The 24,485-nt window shown below is 36.6% G+C and overlaps 1 protein-coding gene across 3 annotated transcripts in view; it reads left to right on the top strand.

Annotated features, from left to right (window-relative positions):
- Positions 1-24,485, top strand: part of BTBD9 (BTB domain containing 9) — a 386,775-nt gene that overhangs the window by 22,330 nt on the left and 339,960 nt on the right. For all 3 annotated transcript variants that reach the window (XM_069487430.1, XM_069487432.1, XM_069487431.1), the window contains exons 2-4: positions 14,939-15,150; positions 19,005-19,368; positions 20,466-20,730. In XM_069487430.1, coding sequence (XP_069343531.1) covers positions 14,966-15,150; positions 19,005-19,368; positions 20,466-20,730 — 814 coding nt within the window. In that variant the 5' untranslated portion in view covers positions 14,939-14,965. The remainder of the gene's footprint in view (positions 1-14,938; positions 15,151-19,004; positions 19,369-20,465; positions 20,731-24,485) is intronic.

The raw sequence follows: 24,485 nt of genomic DNA, 5'->3' as shown, positions 1-24,485 counted from the left end.
TTAGTGCACAGAATACAAAAGACCCATCCACTACCCTTTAGAGTTTTTATTCTAAAACAGAAAGAAAAAAATACATTATTCTCTCTTTTTGATGGGTTTATTCTCCCACATTGTAGGTGACGTGTATATGTGCACTAAAAGAAGGTGAAAGCTAATCTACATATTTGCCTATTCATGGGGGTTTGTGGAAGTTTGGTGGTAAAATTAAGTTTAACACATGAAACGGTGACTGTTTTATAGGAAAAGTTTATTTTGCTAATCTTAGGAGACATGGACTTCTTGGATTTAAACTCTTTTTGCCTAGTTTTTTGGTCCTAAAATGGAAATTGTTGGCTTGACTTGTGCCTGTTCATTCATTCCCTTATTCTTATATGCACCTATAGATTTCAATTTGGGAAGAATTCTTGGTCAATTCAGAGGCCCCTTAGCTGAGCCAGTCAATGGTTGTAGTTTTGGACAGTAACTTTTGGACAATGCAGGGATAATTATCTCTGAGTTTTATCCTTTTTTCTATCACAGTAGAGAGTGGGTATGTTGGAGTTAGAATAAAGATAATGCTCATAAAACTAAAGGGAAAGAAATTATATAGGAGGAAAAAAAAAACAAAGACTAGTGTAATTTGTGAATATTTCCTTTAGATTATGTTCTAGAATGGCACAATTCAACTTACAAATCAAGATTTTTAAGTTGTACTAATTTCTCAGAGTGGATCTTTTTATTTTACAATTTCACAGAAAATAGCCAAGATATCGAGGTTTAACAAACTGTAGTCAAAGTGTGCACAGTAGAACATTTTTATAACATTCTACAAATGAAAAGCCAATTTCCTTTACACAGACAGTAATGCAAATGTTCACAGTAGCTTTGCTACAAAGAAATTAAATTGCTGCAATTGATGATTCCACTGTTTTTAATGGGAGTTCATGCTATAATAACCTTTATTAATTAGGAAAATATCATATAATTTAAATCTGGGCAAGAATATTATAGACCCATAAGTTGCCACTGAAGAAATTAAACAGAAATGGGTTGTCCTGTATTTTCAAATATTATTACAACTAATAACCTCTGCACTCATGACTTTTTCATTGTTTTTTGGCTCTAGGTTCATATATTTTTCTGCTCCCAGCATACAGTTCATACAATTTTCAATGTGCTTGGGACCAGTAAAGCTGAGAGTACAACAAAGGATAGTTATGTAATCTCTGAGATATATGGGATAGCTACTTCTTAGAATTGGAGTCTGTGACTTGTCATTCCCAACAGTCATCCCATTTTATGGAATATTGCCTTACGGGGAGTCACAGAGTAGAGCATAAGAGCTGAGACTGGGGAAGGTTGGTGGCTGGATGTGGTAGGTCTTTGGTAAACATTCAGAATTTAAGCTGTGAAAATCTGATGACAAGTTTTTGTACCTGATCCCTTTGTGAAACATAAGCTGAAAAAGGTAGTTCATAGGGAAGAAAGAAGTGTTGTCAAAATACAGCGGGGTTTCAGCCTAGGTCCAGTTGCTCATCACTCAAAGATCCAATTATTGAGATGACCAGGATTGCTAAGAAGAAAGGAATTTTTTGAAAGATCCAATTATTAAGACAATGAGGATTGCCAAGAAGAAAGGAATGTTTTAATAGGAAAGATGTCTTGTGGGGAGAACAGGCAAGCTGCCTCAAATATTATCTCTCCAACTAATGGAGATCATGGACTTTTAACACATTGACTGCCCATGTGAGTTGTATTTAACTCACGTGGCCCCAGGCCAGTTTTGAGCCCAGAGCTGCATGAAGCAAAGCCCTGCAGTTGGTTGGTGAAAATCTTACTTGTTGATGTTCTTATTGTTACAATTAATATTGACAATTTAATCCTAAAAACGTGAATTATGTTGCATGTAACTCCCACGGAAAATAATACAAAATAACACATTAGAAAGGATCATTTTGTTTTAATAAAAGTGGCCCTAGGGAAAATTTTTTTTTCTAGTGTGGCAGTCAGTGTATTCAAGGGGGACCATGTGCAGTGGGGCAGGTTGTGGTGTAACTAACAAGTTGGGGCTCCATGCATAGTGGGCAGGTTATGGGGGATGGTGAGTTTTGGCATCAGGGAGTCTGCGCAGGAGTCTTCAGAATCTCCTTTGTCTTGCAGAAAATCCACCATTTCTGGGAAACAACTCAGAAGGTCAAGTAGTTAGTTAAGGGGGAAGATTATAAAAAAACATATAGGAGTCATTGAAATTTGTTCATGGAGCTTGTTACAGAAGCAAGCGTCAGTATTTGGGGGAACTTTAAACAGAATGAAGCTCACTTGGATCATTTGATATTTCTTGTATTTTGTTGGAGGATACCTGATGATACCTGATTTGAATACTTTGTTTGTTTGCAGGTATTTGGGAAAAGTTGTTTTAGTTCGAAATTGGATCCAGAGAGACTGAAGAGGGCTTGAATTGAATAGAAAATAAAATAATACTTCAGATTATAAATTCCCCTCCCCACCCCCACTCCCGGAGTCTTAGATATGCTGTGATTGAGTAACAAAGAAGTAGCTTCTTCCAGCCACTACGGAATTAGTTATGATTGCCAAAGTGAGCCTGGAGCACTGTATAGCCTAGAAGAACACTTCTCAAAAGATAGCTCAAGCCTGCTGTCCCAAAAAACACTGGCAAATAACAGGCAGTTTCATAGTCTTTCATTTCTATGTATCCTTTGGCAACTTACTAATAACCAATCAAGTGAATCATTAAGAATATGCAAAATGTGGTATTTGTAAACCCATTTTAGTATAATACTAGAGTTTATAAAGGATTCTGATTTAGTGCTTTAAGAAGTCTAAATACCATGCAGTGTGTAGCAACATTGCAAAGCTCCTGTCCCATACATGAACATGCGTAAGTTAGAATTATTTTATAGTTTGGAAAGCTACATATCATCAACATATGTTGAGTTGAGCTTTTCAGTTGTTTCTATTCCTGTTTTTTTCATTATAAATTGCTATTTAGCCTTATTATTGTTTGAATTTGTTATAGGTTATTTATTAACCCTGTAGTATATATTAATACATATTTGTATGAACAGGATTTTTGTTCTGTAATTTTTCAGTAACTGGACTTTACATTGCAGTTCACATATGAATTGTTCTGCCCATATTAACAAAGTGAGTGTACATGTAATCCCCTAAAAGAGGTTTTAAACATGGCACTTGATTCTCATTACCTGTGGCATATTTTGCTGGTCTGAATAGGTTATGTTAAAGTTTGAGAACTGCTGGTCTGCGGAGTTAGTTGGTGGTTCTACAAGTCAGAGTCCGAATCATTTCTGATTTCTTACATGTTGCTCCAGCATGGTTCTTACAAGTTCAGGACTTTGACAGACCTTGGTTTGAGTCTGCTATTTATTGGCTATGCCCTTGGACAAGTTACCTAATCATATCTGTGTCTCAATTTCCTATCTATAACATGAGAATTTAAAAAATACCTACCTAATTGAGTTTTATTAATATTAAACAAGTGCTTTCTGTGTCTTTCCTGTAAAATGCTTATTTTATTACCAGGCTATAATTTTTTTAAAACTGTTCTGGTTAAAGTGTCCAAAAATATTTATTCAACAAATATTTTACTACCTTTTGTTAATTATAGTATATGTTTTAAAAATCTTGAGTATTTCAAATATGGGGGTCACCTTGTTATAAAATCTGTTTACTAGGAGTAGAGTTGTCTCATATTGGCCATTTTCTTTCTTTTTTTTTCTTTCTCTCTTTCTCTCTTTCTCTCTCTTTTTCATCCCAGCCTCTAGAACTATGAGATCATATTGGCCATTTTCTTATTGTTTTCTTGTTCTGGCGATGTTATATTATCTTCAATTAGTGATTTCCTTCCAGGAACCTTTTCAATTCACCTGTCATTTTGTGAGTGATAATTTAATTAAAACTAGATAACATTTGGAAGATTCACTTAAACAGGCACATGTAAACTTAATATTTCCCATAAACAAGTAAGGACGCTACCTTCAGCCCTGCCTCTTTGTGGAATTCCCATTCTTCTCTCAAGACATCTATTTATCTTATGAAACAAGCAACTGTTTCCGAAACACAGATCATGAAAGGGAGGCAGTCTTCATCCACATATCAAGTACTAGTAAAGCTTAATTTTTTTCTCATTTTTGTAGGTTAAAAATAAATATCAGTAGAAATGTTAATGTTTTCTTCCCAAATTGCTATGGTTTATATTGCACTCTCTGTGGGATGTGAGCACCCCATTTTGGAGAGCAAGTAGCCAATTATTTGAATATTAACTTTTACTCTGATAGAAGAATAAAACTGATAATTTTCTGAATTCCTGTGTATTAATATTCTATTTAGCATATTTGTAGTTGTTTTGATATACTTATGGAAGTATTTGATTTTCTAAAATTCATAAAATCATGGCCTACTCATTTTAGAATTGATGTTGTCATCTATTAATAGTTCTACTTTACTCAGTAGACCTTCTTCAAAGGTAGAGACTTTTGTTAATCTTTGTGTTGCTGTCACCTAGGACTGGGCCTGTATTGTAGAGAGAGCTCAATAAATCTTTCATCGAATTAATTATATACAGATTCAGAAGTAGTTTGTCCCTTGGCAAAGAAGTGGAGAATCAGTATGGTAATTGGTAAATGGAGTTACACGTACTCTCAGTAAAATAATCTTGTCAGATGTTTTTATGATACAATTCTTTAGTGTTCAAAGCTGAGCATATTTATAAACATTTATTTACAAACATATAAAGTCATGGAATGACAAAACTTTGGAACTGGACTGGATATTCTGTCTTTCCCAGAAAAACAGACATGTCAGGCAGGAGTCCTGTCATGTGAACTGCAGTCTTGTTTCTTGCTGTAGCACTTTACTTGCTGGATGATATTACCCTTTTGTAAAGTTTATAGATGGATTTGCAGAATATCAGAATCAAGGTTGCACCTAGCAGTATGGTCAGTCTTGACCTGTTTATTTAGACTTTTGGATGGCAAAGGTAGAGTATATATCAAATGTAGTGAAATATCCTTCCCGGTGAGAAAGTAGAATGTGAATTTTTTTTGAATGTTTAAGATGCAGACAGGACATCATTTGTCTCCCCAAGCAATATTAATTTAAAGTTTGAAGAATACTACTTCAAATTACACACCACATGGGTACCAACAGCAAAAAGAAATTGCTAAACCATATGCTTGTAAATGCCATCTCTTTCCTCAAGAGAAAGGTCCTTTATATTTTGTAATTAAAGAGCAGAAGGTCTTTTTTCCCATAAAGGCTGTTCAGTCAGGAAATACGCCACACAGAGCGGGCTTCCCAGGGGAGATTCATACAGTGTTCAAGGACTCTTCGGCGTCTCCACCTTGTGGAACTTTGCTCTTTGAATATTTCCTGATTAAACCCTGGAGAATAAACTTTAATTCTGAAAAACGTAGTTAGCCCTTGTTAAAGTAAGTTCATAAACAGTTATGCTGTAAGCTTTAAGTAAAGAAATTGATATTTAGGTCAACTTGGTTTTTTTTTGTCATTAAGAGGCGATTGTAACATTACAGCATTATGAACTACATATGGTACTCTCACTTTATTGATGGACATTGTTTATTATTTTAGTTAGAATGAATGGTGTGGATTTCTTACTGCATAATAACCCTCTGGGTTTCAGTATTGCTGCTTTTGTCATTTTTTGATTTTTCATGCATTTGAATCTATGAAAGTTAACTAACCAAGAAAAATAGTGTAGTTTCTGTACCACCATCCCTGGTAAATAAACCCATATGAGGTCCCAGAACCCTTAATTAATAATTGTATCATTTCCTGGCTGAGATAGTCCTGTCCTCTGTTAGTATAAGTCCTTTTTTCTCCTGCCTTCCCACTCTTCCTCCTACCTTGACGGAACAGTTTGAGTAAATAGATTACCCTTACCCTATCCTATGAAGATCAGCAGCTGATCCAGGACTGTCAACAGGAGCAAATCTCAGAACATTTTGTTTGCCTTAAATATAGAAAAAGTCAGACTGAAAATCTATTAGGCAAAGATCTTTAGTTGCGTTGTATCAGAGTGTCCTAGTAGACCACTGATATACCTGTCTTAGTGTAATGAACTTTTTTTTCCTCCTGTCTTAATGTAATGAACTTCATGTCCTTGCCTTCGAGTTAATTAATTTTTCTCTGTGGGGATAATATATAGTCCCCCTGCTTGCCATTTCTGTCTTAGTCACTAAATCAGGTACTACTGGTTATGGCAAATTAAAACACTTGTTCTGTTATACACAAACTAGTTTATTTTGTAATTTTATTGGCTAAACTTATTGAAATATTTGTTTATGGTTTTGCTATAAATAAAACATGATTATTATAAAATTTTTAAACATTGCAGAAATATGTAGCACACTATGTAAAATTTTACCACAGCCCCAATCTATTGGATTAACCCTTTTTAACAATTTGGTATTTTTGCTTTTTCAGTGTTCTTTTTTTTTTTTTATTCTTTTTTCAGCATATGTTGGGGTACAAAAGTTTAGGTTACGTATATTGCCCTTGCTCCCCGCCCCTGAGTCAGAGCTTCAAACGTGTCCATCCCCTAGACAGTGCACATCGCACTCATTATGTAGGTATACACCCACCCCCTCCCCCACGCACATCTGCCCGACACCCGATCAATGTTATTCCTAAATGTGCTCTTAGGTGATGATCAGTGAAACCAATTTGATGGTGAGTACATGTGGTGCTTATTTTTCCATTCTTGGAATACTTCACTTAGTAGAATGGGTTCCAACTCTTTCCAGGAAAATACAAGAGGTGCTATATCACCATTGTTTCTTATAGCTGAGTAGTACTCCAGGGTATACATATACCACATTTTATTAATTCACTCATGTATTGATGGGCACTTGGGTTGTTTCCACATCTTTGCGATTGTGAATTGTGCTGCTATAAACCTTCGGGTGGAGATATCTTTGTTATAGAATGTCTTTTGTTCTTTTGGGTAGATGCCCAATAATGGGATTGCTGGATCAAATGGTAGGTCTACTTGTATCTGTTTAAGTTATCTTCATATTGCTTTCCATAGAGGTTGCACTAGTTTGCAGTCCCACCAGCAGTGTATGAGTATTCCTGTGTCTCCGCATCCACACCAACATTTGTTGTTATGGGACTTTTTGATAAAGGCTATTCTCACTGGAGTTAAGTGATATCTCATTGTGGGTTTTTTGGTTTTTTTTTTTTTTTTTTTTTTTTGTTTGTTTTTGAGACAGAGTCTCACTTTGTTGCCTGGGCTAGAGTGAGTGCTGTGGCGTTAGCCTAGCTCATAGCAACCTCAAACTCCTCAGCTTAAGCGATCCTTACTGCCACAGCCTCCCGAGTATCTGGGACTACAGGCATGCACCACCATGCCCGGCTTATTTTTTCTATATATATTTTTAGTTGGCCAGAGCATTTCTTTCTATTTTTAGTAGAGACGGGGTCTTGCTCTTGCTCAGGCTGGTCTTGAACTCCTGACCTCGAGTGATCCACCCGCCTCGGCCTCCCAGAGTGCTAGGATTACAGGTGTCAGCCACTGCGCCCGGCCCTCATTGTGGCTTTGAATTGCATTTCCCTGATGATTAGAGATGTTGAGCATTTTTTCATATGTTTGTTGGCCATTCTTCTGTCTTCTTTTGAAAAATTTCTGTTCATGTCCTTTGCCCACTTTTTGATAGGGTTGTTTGATTTTTTCTTGCTGATTTTCCTGAGTTCTAAATAGATTCTAGTTATCAGTCCTTTATCAGATGTGTAGCATGCAAAAATTTTTTCCCATTCTGTAGGTTGTCTATTTATTTACTCTTGTGACGGTTTCTTTGGCTGTGCAGAAGCTTTTTAATTTAGTTAGTTCCCATTTATTTATTTTTGTTGTTGCTGTGATTGCCTTTGGGGTCGTCTTCATAAATTCTTTGCCTAGGCCAATGTCTGTAAGAGTCTTTCCCACATTTTCTTCTAGAATTCTAATAGTTTCACTCCTAAGGTTTAAGTCTGTTATCCACTGTGATTTGATTTTTGTGAGAGCTGAAAGGTGTGGGTCCTGTTTCAGTCTTCTACATGTGACTATCCAGTTTTCCCAGCACCACTTATTGAATAAGGATTCTTTTCCCCAGAGTATGTTTTTGTCTGCTTTGTCAAAGATTAGATGGCTATATGAGGATGGTTTTATATCTGGATTCTCGATTCTGTTCCACTGGTCTGTGTCCCTGTTCTTGTGCCAATACCAAGCTGTTTTATTAACCACAGCCTTGTAGTATAGTTTGAAGTCTGGTAAATTAATACCTCCCATTTTGTTCTTATTGCTTAAAATTGCTTTTGCTAAATGGGGTCTTCTCTGGTTCCATACAAAGTGTAAAATTATTTTTTCTATATCTGTAAAAAATGATGTTGGTAATTTAATAGGGATTGCATTGAATCTGTAGATCACTTTTAGCCAACGTCTTTTATGGAAAAGAATCCAAATTTTCCTCCATTACATTGAAATGCTACATTTATATAAATACAGATAGTCCTAGACTTACGATGGGTTATCTCCTGATACAACCCATGGTAAATTAAAAATATTGATCTCTTTACAATATTGGATCTTTCTATTCCCGAACAATGTATGCTTCTTCATTTATTTTTCTTAAATCCTTCAATAGAGTTTTATAATTTCCTTTACATGTCCTGTGGATTTATTCCTAGGTATTGCATGTAGTTTGCAGTTATAAATTGCAAATCTTTTTTCTCATATTTTTTAGCTAGTTGTTTTTGGCATGGAAGAATAGTATATGTTTTCACATAATTATTTTCTGTGGTCACCCTAGTGAATCTCTCTTATTTTCTGTAATATTTTTTCAGTTGATTCTCATGATGGATTTTTCATGTGGGCAATCATCTGCAAATAATGATTATTTTGCCTCCTTGGTTCCTAATCCTTTAATTTTGTTTTCTTAATTGCATCGTCTTTTGTTCCTGAAAAATGTTAAAAATCGTAAGAATAGACATCCTTGTCTTATTTCTGAACTTTGTTTCTGAATGTTTCTCATGTTTTGTTATTTACCAGATGCTTACATAGATTACAGTTAGGCTGTGTATGTGTGTGTTTCAAGCTAAAGAAGTATTCTTTTATTCCTCCCATTCAATTAAAACTTAAAAAAAATAAACTTTGTAATGAATGTTTAAAAGGTATTTTAGCTTTTATTGAGCTAATTATATGATTTTTTCTTCTTTGGCCTTTTAATTTGTGGGCTTATTTTTTTTTTAATATTCATCTGTCCTTCTTGGAATTGACCCACTTTGCCCCAAATCCTTCTACTAAATTCTGTTTTCCAATATTTTATGTAGCATTTTTTTCATTTATGTTGGCTTTTGAGCGTATGGGTAATAGTTGCATCTTCGTGTCAGCGTTATATTGGCTTCATAAGAAGAAGCAGAAAACTTTACTTCTTCCCATGTGCACAGAACACTTAAAATAACATTGAAATTATCTAATCCTAGACATTTTGTGGAAACTTGTTGATAAATCTGTTTGAATCTGGCATATTGGGAGGTCAGGGGTCAGGAATACATTTGGGCAGATAGAGTATCCCTTTCTCCTATCTAAGTCAAAGATTACATAAGTACATCAGATAGGTAGACTCTGTGTTTTCAGTGCTTTTGCTAATGTTATTAGATCCCCTGGTTGTTTCTGGAGCTATGCAGAAAAGAGTTCACATAGCAGGACTGAACTCTTTTCTGCATACTCAGAGCCCAGTGTTTTCTTTGGAAAGCCTTGCTTGCAACATTGGCCCTTGTTTGGCATCTGGGAGCTTAAATTTTGGAAGGGTTCTCTCCATTAACTGATAAGAATGACACACTGTGCCTAAACTGTGTGCACAAGCAGTGTGCTTTATACTGAACACCTGCTTTTCTTCTGGGAGTCTGGAATTTGGATACATGCCAGGCAGGAGCTACCTGCATGAACAGCCCCCATGAAAAATCCTGGGCATTGAGTCTCTAACGGGCTTCCTGATTGGCAGCATTACACATGTGTTGTCACAACTTGTTGCTGGGATAATTAAGCATGTCTACTGTGACAACATTGGGAGAGGACCCTTGGAAGCTTGTACCTGATGTCCCTCGGACTTTGCCCCATGTACTTTTTTCCCTTTGCTGATTTTGCTTTGTATGCTTTTGCTGAAATAAATCACAGTCATATGATTACAGTAGTCTTCCCTTATTTGCGGTTTCACTTTTCACGGTTTCAGTTACTTGTGGTCAGCTGAGGTCTGGAAACATCAAGTGGGAAATTCCAGAAATAAACAGTTCATAAGTTTTAAATTGTGCACTATCCTGAGTAGCATGATAAAATCCTACACTATCCTGCTTTGTCCTGCCTGGGATGTGAATCATCCCTTTGTCCAGTGTCTCAGTTATTAGATTGAAAAAAATAGCATTAAGAAAAAAGAAAAGAGAAAACATAGTATATACAGGGTTTGGTACCATCCAAAGTTTCATGCAGTCACTGGGGGTCTTGAAACATATCCCCATGGAGAAGGGGGGACTACCATAACTGTGTGCTGAGTCATGTGAGTCCTCCTAATGAATCATTGAACCTGGGGGTGGTCTTGGGGACCCCTGACACAGTACCGATAGAATCTTCACATTTGAAGAGACTGAGCAGCTTTCAGAGCTTTCCTTCTTTCAGTAACTGAAGTTCTTTTTCCACACCAAGCTCAGCAGCCACCTTTCCAACCAAACAGATAATCCCCATTCTTAGAAAAAGGAATAGGAAACATTGTGATATTAGATTGGGAACTGATGGAGTGAATACTTCTCAGCTTCTCATTATAGGCTGTGTCTTTATTATTTAAGTAAAATTTCTGAGAAGCTTTCAGCATCTCATGGGAGATGCTGTCCTGGATTAGAAGCTTCTGGAGAACATGGGCCCAATCTATCTCATTCTAGATATCTTCCTAGCTTTTGGCTCATGGTGGATACTCAATAAATGTGTTCACTAACACAGAAAACTAATTTCAGTTATAAATTATTTTTATTTTTTGTTAATGTGCCTTGGAATTTTTTGTTTATTTTGTTTTTATTTTTTTCCCCTTTATATAGGTGACTAAAAGTTGACTGTACATGTTCTTGTGTACTAATTTTAAAATTGCTGGCAGTTGTGAAATTCTTAAAGAAAATGAAATACTTTTATATAATAATTCTTTTAGTTATTGCTATATAACAAAGTTCTCTAAAACTTAATGACTGAAACAAGTAACAGTTTTATATTTCATATAATTTTGTGGGTCAGGAGTTTGAACAGGGCCAAGCTGAGTTGGCTTATATCTGTACCATGTGGTATCTCCAGGGGTTAGACCATCTTCCCATATCTACCCTTCAACTAGGATGGCTCAGATGGCTGTGAGCAGATTGGAAGCCCTTGACTAGAATCATACGTCAGGGGCCTTGGTTTTCATTTCATGTGGTTTCCTTGGTTCTTCTCCATGCAGTCTCAGGACCGTTGCTTTCCATGTGGCCTCTCCATCATGGTTGGGGCAACTTAGGATTCCCAAAAGTGCAAAAGCTTCAGGAGCTGCCAAGTGTTCTTAACTTAAGGCTTAAGCCCAGAACCTCACTTCTATTGGTTAAAGCCAGTCCAGGGCCAGCCCAGATTTAAGGGGAGAGGAAATGGAATCCACTTCTCAGTGGGGATGTGTGTGTATAGGGAAAGAAAAGGAATGGATGGCAGCTGTTTTTGGGACTATTTACCATAGTAATAATGCATTTGTACAAACTTCAGAACTTCCAATTCTCTTCATAAACTTTGATTTTAAATGTTCTTGTTTTTTAGCTGAAGCATCTTGATTTTATATGACAGGGCAAAACAAAGAAATATTAAAAGGTAGTAGTTAGTTATAAAATGTAACTTAAAAAAATAATTATCTACTGTAACCGTGTCATTACCGGTGTGGAAACAATCTCACGAAAGTTAGAATATTTGTCACAGGATCACATATGTAGTTAATTATAGAATAACTTTTAAAGCTTAAGAAACAGTTCAATATACAGTTTTACTCCATGAACTTTAAAAATATTTTCTCTAATTTTATTATCAAGTTAAAATTGGTGGTTTAAGAAATTAATTTTATTAATGTGTGGTTTCTAAAACGTGCTTTTTTTGTTTGTTTGTACAAGTGGGTAGACCCAAACTATTACTTTGTAGATAATCTAGCCCATTGGTGAAAAAAAAATACCCATTTTTTATATACAAGCCGTGGCATTGGTCACTTTGTTAGCACCATTTGTCTCTTTGCCATAAGACTCAAAATAGAATCACATCTTAAATGAAATTTTTTCAGTGGATATTTTGTTTGTATACTGTGTGACTGGATAAAGGATATGAGCCTACAAAAGTCTAAATCAGTGTCTGTTTTCCAGGCTGCTCATTAGAACCACTTCAGAATGGGAATTTCAATGGCCCTTTCCAGACCAGGTCAATAGAGTCTCTGAGGGGGAGGACTCAGCATCTTTTTTTTTCTTCTTTTTTTAAGCTCCCTGTGTGATTTCAGTGTATGGTAAGCTCATTGAGAATCACTGGTGTAATTAAAATTATTTCTATAAGCAAATAAAAATTATGTTTATTCTATACTAAGTGGCTACTTTCTGTACCCAGCAATATTTTCTTTATGTCGCCATTTGGAAAAACATAATTAACATGTAAATTTAGCAAAATGAAATTATATGTATTGAGAAGTGAAGACCTGGAGAACCTATTAAGATAGATATTTACATATGTAGAATTAATGTTTATGATGTATCCATTGAAGAATTATAAATTTCCCTTTTGAGCTGGTTAACCAAAAATCAATCATTGTTCATGACTCTTGAGTCATTTAGTGAATGATCTGAGTCTTAGCCATGACCTGGATAAAACATTAAGAGAAAATATATTATACCAGAGAATGTATTCACTCGGTATATGCATTGCATTCTTTCAGTCAGGAAAGAGTCTGGTTTTTTTTTTTTTTTTTTAGAGTTATGTGCTATCATTGAAATATTGTATTGGATAGTGATGTGAGAGTTTTTGTTGAAGAGGAATAAGATTTTGAAGTCAGGTTCCAGCAGCTTTCAGAATTTTCTGGCTGACATACGAAATGACCGTGTTAATTTGAACATTGATTGGGTAACCCAGCAAGAAACATACCCCAAAACCCCAGTCTGATCCTTGTCTAGCGTACAGTCAGTCCTTCATCCCATGTTAGAGTAGGGGTTCGCAAACTATGGATTGTGGGCCAAATCTAGCTCTTTTCTAGTAGTAGTTTTATTGGAACATAGCCATGTTCATTCACTTATTGCCGATGACTGCTTTTAGGCTCCCACAACAGAGTTGAATAGTTTTGACATAGTTTATATAGTCTGCAAAGCTTAAAATATTTACTAGATCTGACTCTTTACGGAAAGTTTTCCAAATCCTGTGTTAGACTATTTTGTATTACACATTAGACTATTGTAACACACATTACTCGCTCATGCTCCTAAATAGATCTTGTTAAGCTGAATTTGTCTTTCATACACAGGGGATTGCAGATAATTCCACCTTTAGGGCTTTAGCAATGAGGGGAGCATGCTGCTAGGCCTCTGATGCTCTTACTAGAGGGAACCAGGAGTTTGCTCACTTCCCTGGGGTGTATGTTTCCTTGCCTAGCTCTTCCTCCATGTTCTGCATCTTGGTCACTGGCTGTTGCTCCCTTTTCTTGAGGGTGGCACGTGGTAACAGGTTAACTGGAACAGGCAGCTTGGGAACCTGGTCCAGGAAGATCTTCCACTGCAGTGGAAGGGGAGAAAGACGATTTTGATACACTTTGCTAATTGATCTGGACGTGGAGGTTAAAGATTAGGAGCTACTCAACCTTTAATTGTGGTTCAAGTGGAGAGTTCAAAAAGGTGTGGAGGTCTAGTGGAGAGAGCATATCTGGCTCAATTCCCCTAGTCTCTGGTGCAACAGACGGGTAGCTGCCTACCTCTGAGTGGTCAGCCACCTCTCCACCTGGGGCACCCGAATGCTAGCAAAGACTCTGACCCACTTGCTGGGTTACTTACACTTGTCAAAGCAGCACCTGCAAGTACATTATGGATTTTAAAATAGACATTTTTAGCTTTCGGAGAACATAACTCCCCTTTCTAACCTGTAAAGCTGTTAATCAAGTTTTAGCCTTTTGATTTTCAGTTAATTTTGTAGAAAGGTATTACATACAAAAGCTTACATACCTGTAAATGAGATAAAATGTAATGATGTTCTGGTAAACACTGGCAACCTGATCATCAGAGCCACAAGTCTGGAATGGAAGTTACAGTCTTGAGAAAAATGTTGGAGTTGTTCTTTTGCTGGTAAACTTTAATTGATAAATGCTGAGTGATTTTTGTGGCTGTAGAAGATTATAGTTTTTTTTTTTTTGTAAAATATTTCACATGGTTTCAGATCAAAACCTTTTATTTGAAATCTGTTGCCTTCATTTATTCTGTTTGTAATTTAGGCCTAGATCTGTGCCTGAATGATTTTTCTATGGGTATACCCAACCATGCACTAAATATTTCTGTGTAAAAGAGGAATTATTCTGGTTGTTGATTTTCCTTTTCCTGAAGTACTGTAAAGAATATGGGACCTGTATTGGGGCTCAATTTTCTAGATTATGATGGCTTCAAGTGCTATTAGTGTTTGAAGACCCTGACATTTTTGCTCTCCTACTGTGATACGGCAGTGAAGGTAGTAGAGTTAATGGAAGCAGGCTGAATTGCATCTCAGAATAAATAGGTTAATAAAGATTCCATTGATGATTAATTCTCTGTCATGTCATTTTTTTAAAAAGCACTTTAAGTTTTTTGTTAGCTATGTTTATGGTATGTGATGTTCTAAGGGTACTCCTCTCCTCGCACTAACTCTTATCCCTTCTTTATATAATAGATCAGCGACTATCATCAGCTCTACAAGATGAGTAACAGCCACCCTCTTCGCCCCTTTACTGCAGTGGGGGAAATTGACCATGTGCACATTCTGTCTGAACATATTGGTGCCTTGTTAATTGGGGAAGAATATGGTGACGTCACATTTGTTGTGGAAAAGAAACGATTTCCTGCCCACAGGGTAATTTTAGCAGCCAGGTGCCACTATTTTCGGTAAGTGTGTAATACTTTTTTGAAGATTCAAGTCAGTTTTAAAAAATGCTGGTATTTTCTCCTCTAGGAACAATATGCAACCAAGCATAACAACAAACTCTAGAAGTCTCTCAATTCAACATATATAAGAATTTCATCTTTGTAGACTTGTTATTTTTTGAGAATGACTTTTTCCTTTAGAAGCCATCTTAGAATTAAGGGGTTAGAAGGCTTCCCAGGCCAGATAGTGCCCAATCAACCATTTTTCAAGGTCTCCAGAATGTTTCTCAGGCTGAGTCTTTGTTGCCCTCACCTTCTCACAGTAGATGATTAATGGGACTTAAACTGACTTACTGGCAGGTAGGCTTCTTATCATATAGGTAGACTGACCTCCAGACCTGTTAATGGACATGTATACCTCTTGTTTTAAGACTACTGACGTCCAGGACTTTTCGGTAGCCCAGCAGATCCATCGAAGATACTCAGTTTGACAATCCCAAATTAAAAGAAACTTAAGTATTGATTGAGACTAAGTTTCATAGTTATGTTAAAAATAAGACTAAATAAAATATTTATATATTTAATTAGTGTAAGAATCCCACTTATATCAGCTATTGTCTATCACTTGGACTCTTAATTTCCAGGATTGTAAGTATTAAACTGATTTCTAATTACTCTACATTTTACCTGATATTAGTTAAAAGGGAATCATCATTGATAGTCAATAGACTCATATTTTATTCTTGATAATGGGCCATTTTCTATTTTCAAGGATAAAGATGGTTCATAGAGTTATAGATATGCCTGGGAAACTCAATATCTAAGATGGAGATGCCAATAGCTTAGAGAAAATTTCAGTTACTTTCCAGTGGAAACTGCCATCTGATTTTTATAATCAGAATTAATCAAGACAGCCAAGCAGCAACTCCTAGAGTCACACATGTAGTAAAGTGTGTCTTTTAGAAATATTTACTGTTTAGCTAGAATTCCTATAGTTTCTTATGAACATTTTTAGAACTTCCCATCTTTTACATGTAAAATCTTGCTGTAGATGAAACCAGGAGCTTAGAAAAGAGTTCTGTTAAGAGTTCTGGCTAACGTTCTCCTATTCCTCCTAGTCGTCACCTCTGCCAAAGACATCTGGCCTTGGTCTCATCATTATTTGTTAGCAGCCTCTGTCCTCTGCACACTTTTCATTTTGTGTTTCTTTTCCTTTTTTAACTTTTGGTCCAATCATTACTACTAAAATGTTTTTTAAGCGTCCATTCTTTATTAAGTCAGAACTTTTCAGCCTTATGTTTAATACTTGTTAATGACGTATATCTTGCCCTCTTTAAAAACTAACTTGAAACAACTGTATGTGGATATCAGTATACTCTTAAAAGAAACTCAAATACTTTTAGAAATTTGAAGATCATACTGAGTGAATGGAATATACTCCCCTCGCTTATTGACCTTGTTCCCGATGTCTTTGTGGTTATTGAATGTTTGTAATATTTAATGTCTCACTAGGATAAGCTCAGAGTCATTACCAATGCTATCTTAGACAGATTCTCATTGCCAACACTATTCGTGTGCAAAGGAAAGTTAACTGTCAGCAGCAGCCAGAAGAGGCCTAAGTGCTGTCAAAAGAGCCTATGGATTCCCTGGAAAGGACAAGCTAACTGTGCTGGAGAGAATTTTTCACAGTAAACATTGAACTTCTGCGTTTGTCTTCTTGTTGAAGTTGGGGGTTCATATTTAGTGTTCCAAGGGAGCCTCGTCAAAACCACTTTTAAAACATTGAGAATTCAGATAAAGACCATGTATCACACTGGAGTGGGAGTAAGTCTTGTTGAGGTCTCCCCAGCAAGGAGTAGTTCTTTAATTTCGTAATTTTAAGGTATGGTTAGATGCTCTCTGGACCAATGAAAACGTTCATGGGTGTTTTTAGGCAGAACATAACTCAGTGAAGAGGTATGCTCAGCATATGCATAAATCTTTTGCTGGGTGGTTTCACCTGTTTTCCTCAGGCAAGCAAGAATGCCAGGTTCTGAGGGACAGTAGGAGAAGTTCTAGGCAGGTGTGGAGGTCACCCCTGAAACGCTGGCCCTTCCATGAGAATCTTAGGAACAGAGAAAATGTCTTTCTTACTCCCATTGTCTTGCTGTCACTGAAATCTTTCTTGTTCTCTACCCTTCTTTCTCTTTCTGTACTCCTTGTCCTCTTCTGGCTACCCTTTCTTTCCTGACAGGTTTGAGGTTTGATTGGTTCATATTATTCCTCCTAGACTAATAGACTAAGCAATTCAAATTCATTACATGACTGGATTGTCTAGTTTTCATTTCTTAGATTAACAGATAAGCAATAATGTAGGACTTTTTTTTAATCTGAAAGACAAAAAAAAAAAATCAAATCACCCATAATCCCATCAGTAATTTCATTTTTAATTTATAAAGTAATAAATGAAAATCCTCCCCCCTCAGTCATCTAATACCATTCCCCAGAGACAGCTGCTGTTAACAGTTTAATATAAATTTTCTCTGATTTTTCTTGATTTAAATGGATATCTATATATGCATATGTGCATACACATATAAGTATGTGGTTATACCCTTTTTTCTGTGCAGTACATATGGATCTGCAGTTTGACTTACTTGCCTATTATATCCTGAACATCTTCCCAAGGTAGTACATATTGATCTCCCTTGATTTTTATAATGGCTGCACAGAATCTCAGTTTTTCAATCATTTTCCTATTGATGTCCATTTAGATTTTTCCATTGTTTCAGTATATATTCTTATACATTTCTTTACTGTATGATTTCTCTAGAATTGAATCCTAAAAGAGAGATTACTGAGTTGAAGGGTATGCACATTTTAGATTTGAATATCTATTACTAGAGTACTTTACAAAAAGAGGTGTCCATTTATATATACTCTCAAAGCTGTGCCTGAAAGAACTTGTTTTCCCATTGCTTTAGCAGCGCTGGATATTAACAGATTTTTTAATTTCTGCCAGGCTGATGGGGAGAATGATATCAGATTGGCATTTAACTGTTTTTTTCTGACTTTATGTTTCCTATAGAGTTTTACTCTTTAAACTGCCTTATTGACCTTTAACATCTGTATATTGATTTCATTGTTCCTCTTGAAAGATCACTTTCATCTTTCTATTTAGCATTTTTTTTCCTTTTTTTTTTTTAGAGATAGAGTCTTGCTATGTTGCCCAAGCTGGACTCGAACTCCTGGGCTCAAGCCTCTCGAGCACCTAGGACCACAGGTGTCCATCCCTGCACCCATCATCTTTCTATTTAATGTCTATTACATATCTTGAGCTCTCAAAATATCTAACTAATTTAATTGTTTATAGGATTAATTCATAATAGCTTTAAAATCATCCCTCTTGCTTTCTTTGGAGAATTATTTAAAATGATTACTTTGGCCAGGTGCGGTGGCTTATACCTGTAATCCCAGTACTTTGGGAGGTCAACTTGGGAGGATCTCTTGAGGCCAGGAGTTTAAGATCAGCCTGAGCAACATAGTGAGACCCCATCTTTACAAAAAATAACAAAAATTGGCCAGGCATGGTGGCATGTGCCTGTAGTCCCAGCTACTGGGGAGATTGAGGCAGGAGGATTGCTTGAGCCCAGGTGTTGGAGGTTGCAGTGAGCTATGTTGATGCCACTGCAGTCTACCCAGGGCAACAAAGTGAAACCCTGCCTCAAAAAACAAACAGAAAACAAACAAACAAAAAATGATTGCTTTGCATATCTTCACCTGAATCTTTGTGCCATTAGACAGATTTATATATAATGTTGATAACCATTATTTCCTATGTTTTGTAACAAATCCTATTTGAGGTTTCCTTCACGTGTTTCTTCTCTGTTGTGCAGAGCATTACTGTATGGTGGAATGCGAGAGTCTCAGCCTGAAGCAGAAATCCCTCTCCAAGACACCACTGCAGACGCATTCACAATGCTACTCAAATACATCTACACTGGGCGGGCGACGCTGACAGATGAGAAGGAAGAGGTGCTGCTGGACTTTTTGAGCCTAGCTCATAAATATGGATTTCCAGAGCTGGAGGATTCTACCTCTGAGTATCTCTGTACCATACTTAACATTCAGAATGTCTGTATGACTTTTGATGTTGCCAGTCTCTACTCGCTTCCCAAGTTAACTTGTATGTGCTGCATGTTCATGGACAGGAATGCTCAGGAGGTGCTCTCAAGTGAAGGTTTCCTCTCCCTTTCTAAGGTGTGTCATTTGTCTACAAGTAATTTATAGACATGCATTATTTTATTTATACCTGTGCAGTAGAAATATAGCAATGGGCTAAGATAAAAAAAATAAAAATCATTGGTATTGAGGAGGTTATCTGGTTTAGCCACTTGCATCTGGCTGCTGGGCCCCTAAATCATATAATACAGAGGCCGAATGCTTCTGTTTTCTTTTAAGGTTCTTCCGGTAAGTTTTGTATGCAGAAGAGACTATGTTGCTGGGTGGTTGTTTTCAAGGTGATGATAGTTGAATAGGATCCGTTGTGGTATTGCGTACTACCTTTGCTTTTGTTTTTCTCTGACAGAGAGTGCAACTAATTTCTTATAACAAGAGGGAAAATTTATAAAGGAGATCTGATGCATCATTGGATGTCTTTAAGTCACTGCTTTTTTTTTTTTTGCTGGCTCAAAATTCACTATTACAGCTAGAATAAAACTATTTTGTTCAAATATTTCTCTGAACTCTGGGTGGTGGTTATCTCTCTTTCTCTTGTATTCCTCCTAGAATCTGGATATTTCTAATGAGAAAACCTATTGGAAAGCTATATATCTTTATTTGAGTGTAGATTATGATTTTTATTGTCCTACTTAATTTTTAAAGGCAAGGTTTTTTGAGGGTTGTACCAGTATTGCTGGAGGTCAGTTTGGAGATCTGAGAACCAAAAATGTGATAGTGCAGTAATACTGTGGAACAAAAGGTTTTGAATTTTAAATGCCAGATGTATCTTACTGACTTAAAAATGTACACTCTTCCTGAAGAACACGTATTGACAGCTCCTTACTTTGGTGTTTTTCTTCTTGCTGTTTTAAAAAAAGACAGGTGCCAATGTGTTTGGAAATACTAGATGCTTGATGTAGCGGTACAAGATGCTTGACCAGGAGAGAAAGGTGCTACCATCCTCTCCTGTTATTCACATAGCCATAATGAGCACGAAGCAGAAAGAAACAAGAGGGTCAAAAAGAGTTAATTGGCTAAATATAAGTCATACTTGCAGTTCTGTAAGATTTTCTGATTGATCATGCACATGGTTGAGCTTCATAATAACTGGAATTTTACCTTTTTATCCTTTTCAGACAGCACTTTTAAACATCGTATTAAGAGATTCATTTGCAGCTCCTGAAAAAGATATTTTCCTAGCCTTGTTAAACTGGTGTAAACACAATTCAAAGGAGAATCATGCTGAAATCATGCAGGCTGTGCGTTTGCCTCTGATGAGCCTCACTGAACTTCTGAATGTTGTGAGGCCTTCGGGACTTTTGTCTCCTGATGCCATTCTGGATGCTATTAAAGTACGATCAGAGAGCCGGGATATGGACCTCAATTATAGAGGCATGCTCAGTAAGTACCTATTTATCCTAAACTTACCAAGAAGTTTTGTTTGCATCTATGCTGTTCTCAACTACAAAACTATAGTACAGGTATATATGATATATATAGGTCTATGAATATATAGCTCTGCTTCCTATGGAATATCTTTCTGTGCCTATCATTTTCCTGTTAATTCCATCTGAGATTGCATTGCCTTTGTAGACTGCAAAATAGATATTTCTTGCCATTCCTGGACAGATTTCTCCAGCTGCTCCCCAGAATGTCAGAAATAGACAATTCCCCGAAAACCTTCTGCTCACACTAAGATCTTTCTTCCAGTTTCTTCATCAAATAAATACTGAGTATGCGCTGGATACTTACTATTTTAGGTACCATGAGCGTGTAGATTCTAAATAACAACAATCATTGCTAACATTTATGTAACATACATAGTGTAGCTAACACTTATGTAGCATTTCCAACACTTATCACCACTTAATGTGATTTTTCTTATTACTGAAAATAATAGCAATTTTAAAGGGTTTACTGTGTATCAAGAACAGGTCCTACATGACTGTTTAATTCTCAGAACACCCCTTTGAAGTGGGTATTATTTTTGACTCCATTGTACAAATGAGGAAATGGAAGCACAGAGAGGTTAAGTAACTTCCCCAAGGTCACACAGAAAGATGCAGAGCTGAGAGTCAAACCCTTGTAGTTTGGCTCCAGAGGCTGTGTAATTAGCCACTAAACTATGCTGCATAAATGTAAAACATAGTCTCTGCCTTTTATCCTTTAATTTCATTGTGGAAATAAGTCATAACTGCCTTGAAAAGTTAAATACAACAGTATTCAGGAGGGTACATGTTATGGAACTTCAGAAGAGGAAGTGATTGGAATGATGGAGGGAGATTTCATGGGGGTTATGAAACTTGAGTTGAGCCTTGACAGTTGATTGGAATGGCATCAGGGTTGGGTGAATTTCATATGGGAAGACTGGTGAGGTTAATAGAGAGAGAGGTTAGAGCATTTGAGGCACCATGAATAGAAGAGCTTGATTAGAGTAGAAGGCTTATATTAATTAATAACAAAGAAAGTATGTGAAGGTCAGCTCAGGCCAAATTATGGAAGTCTTTGAAACTAGATTATAATCTCCTTTATATGCAGTGAGGAGACAATTCAAGAGAGGGAGAGTAGCATGTGTACAGTGGTAGTTTTGAAAGATTGATCTATGATGCTGGGCTTGAGGATTTGGAATAGGGAAAAACTGGATTCAGGGAGACCAGTGAGGTGGTGTATTTAATTTTTGCACAATTGATATAACCTTAAACTAGATTGATGGCAGGGAAAATGGAAAATAATGGATGTATAGAAGGGATATTATGGGAAAAAAATTAGATCCTGATGATTCAACAGATTTAAATTTGGGGATTAAGTTTAGGAGAAAGTTACCATATTTTATCAAATCTAGGAAACCATAAATTCTGAGGCACCGTTATGTTATGTACCACTAAGAAAGGAAACAATACTGCCAATTAAACCATGACACACTATGATGTCTACTTCCCAGTTTCAAAAATGTTAAAATTTGAAAAATAGGTGTGTATTAGAGTCTAAGAAATAACAGTACTTTGATGAAGATGCTGAGCTTATTTTTAGATTCATTGAGTTTGAGGATTTCTGGGGCATGTAAGTTGTAAGTTCTGTCTCATGCTAGTTACTTCCCTGAGTGATCTCTTCTTGACCATGGATTCAAACACTCTTTTGAAATACTGATTGATCTTAAATAGATGTCCTTAACCTGGACTTCTAACTCATCAGATCTAGATTACTTTTCACTGGGCATAGAAGAATGGTATAGGTGTTAGGCCAGATAAATTTGACCTTAAATCCTGATCTAGTCACTTACTAGTTGTATGATCTGGTATTAAATTACTTAAGGAGTTTTACCTTTAATTTTGATATCTCCTAGCATTGTTATAAGAATTAATTGACATGTGTGCAAATAATATGTGTGAGCTCAATTTAGAAAGCCATTCTTACCATATTATTGTTACTGATGTGTTCTTCCTCATCTCTGTATATCTGTGTGAGAATTATCACGTTTTTAAACATTTTTGTTTACTTGTCTTTGATCCTTGCAGGCAGAGATAATCTTTGTAGGCCTTATTGATCTTTGTATCCTCAACATTTAACACAGTGAATAGCATATAGCAGGTACTTGGTGAATGCTTGGTGAATGAATGCGAGAAGAAATGTCTAATGGGAAATAGCAACACATTACTGGTGTTTAGGAAGCAAAGCTAATGATAAAAGTATAGATAAAAGTGATAAAAGTATAGATAAAAGCAAAGCTGGTGATAAAAGTATAGAAATCTGGGCTAGAATATAGAGAAAGAAGTAAGGATCAAAGTCTGAGACTTGGAGAAGACCTAGAGCCAGGGGACTTAAGGTAGAGAAAGAAGAATTGGAGAGGAGAGAAGATATTTGGGTTAGAAGAGAATTACTGAGGCCAACCAGAGGAGAGAGCTTTTATATGAATGAGGGTGGTCAGTGGTATATCATGATGCTGGGAGGTCAAGGAGAATGAAAATTGAGAAAAACTTTTGTATATGAATTGTGGTGAGTCGTTGAGTCGTCTGCACAGAAGACTGGCTGCACAGTGAATGAGGCTATGAATGTTTGAAAAAATAGAAGATATATATAATGTGCTGCCTCTCTGATTTGTGAATTGGGCTGAAAGGTAATAGAGAAATAGTGTATGGTAGCTAGAGGGAACAGTTTGGAAGAGATCCATGCAGAAATTAGAATTGCTAGAGAGTGGTACTGGTTTGAGGGTCAGACTTGGATAAAGTGTAGGAGGATAGAGGTTGGAGAGGTAACAAGATGTTATTAATTTCAGACTTTCCAGATCTTCATTGTCATATCTTCTCTTATATAAGCTCCTTTTTCCTCTTTTCTTGCTCTATATTTGATTTGAGGTGCTGTTAGGGCCCTGGAACTGGATTCATTATAGGAATAGGTGTGGGACATGGTTGCAGGATTAAGGAGATGTTTTGGACATTTTACGTAGTTACTGGTAGCTTGAAATTGATCAGCTGATCAGTATAAGTGTAAGACCTGGCTTATAATATATCCATGGGATTAGTTGTGGAAAGGAGTACTCAGCCAGCTGAGGCACTCAGTGCTGGAATGATACTGAGATTATTGCTCACCAAGGTTAAATTCTTCATATTGAAGTAATTTATAGGGAGCGCTAGGAAGAGATTATATTATGTTTGGAAATCTTTTATCCAACTTCTAAACTTGAGTAATAATTAAAGAGCAGTCTGCTTTTCCTGACTTTTAAAGAATATGGATTGGCCGGGCGCGGTGGCTCACGCCTGTAATCCTAGCTCTCTGGGAGGCCGAGGTGGGCGGATCGTTTGAGCTCAGGAGTTCGAGACCAGCCTGAGCAAGAGCGAGACCCCATCTCTACCAAAAATAGAAAGAAATTATATGGACAGCTAAAAATATATATAGAAAAAATTAGCCGGGCATGGTGGTGCATGCCTGTAGTCCCAGCTACTCGGGAGGCTGAGACAGGAGGATCGCTTGAGCTCAGGAGTGTGAGGTTGCTGTGAGCTAGGCTGACGCCACGGCACTCACTCTAGCCTGGGCAACAGAGTGAGACTCTGTCTCAAAAAAAAAAAAAAAAAAAAGAATATGGATAGTTATATAAATACTAAGGAAGCATAACACTTTCCTATCCGATCCTTAAAAAACAGGTTATTTTCTAAGTAAAT

Source organism: Eulemur rufifrons, chromosome 15 (genome assembly GCF_041146395.1).
Source record: "Eulemur rufifrons isolate Redbay chromosome 15, OSU_ERuf_1, whole genome shotgun sequence".
In the NCBI taxonomy this organism is placed as follows: domain Eukaryota; kingdom Metazoa; phylum Chordata; class Mammalia; order Primates; family Lemuridae; genus Eulemur; species Eulemur rufifrons.
Note: the sequence above shows the minus strand (reverse complement) of the source record. Positions and strands in the feature narration are given on the sequence as shown.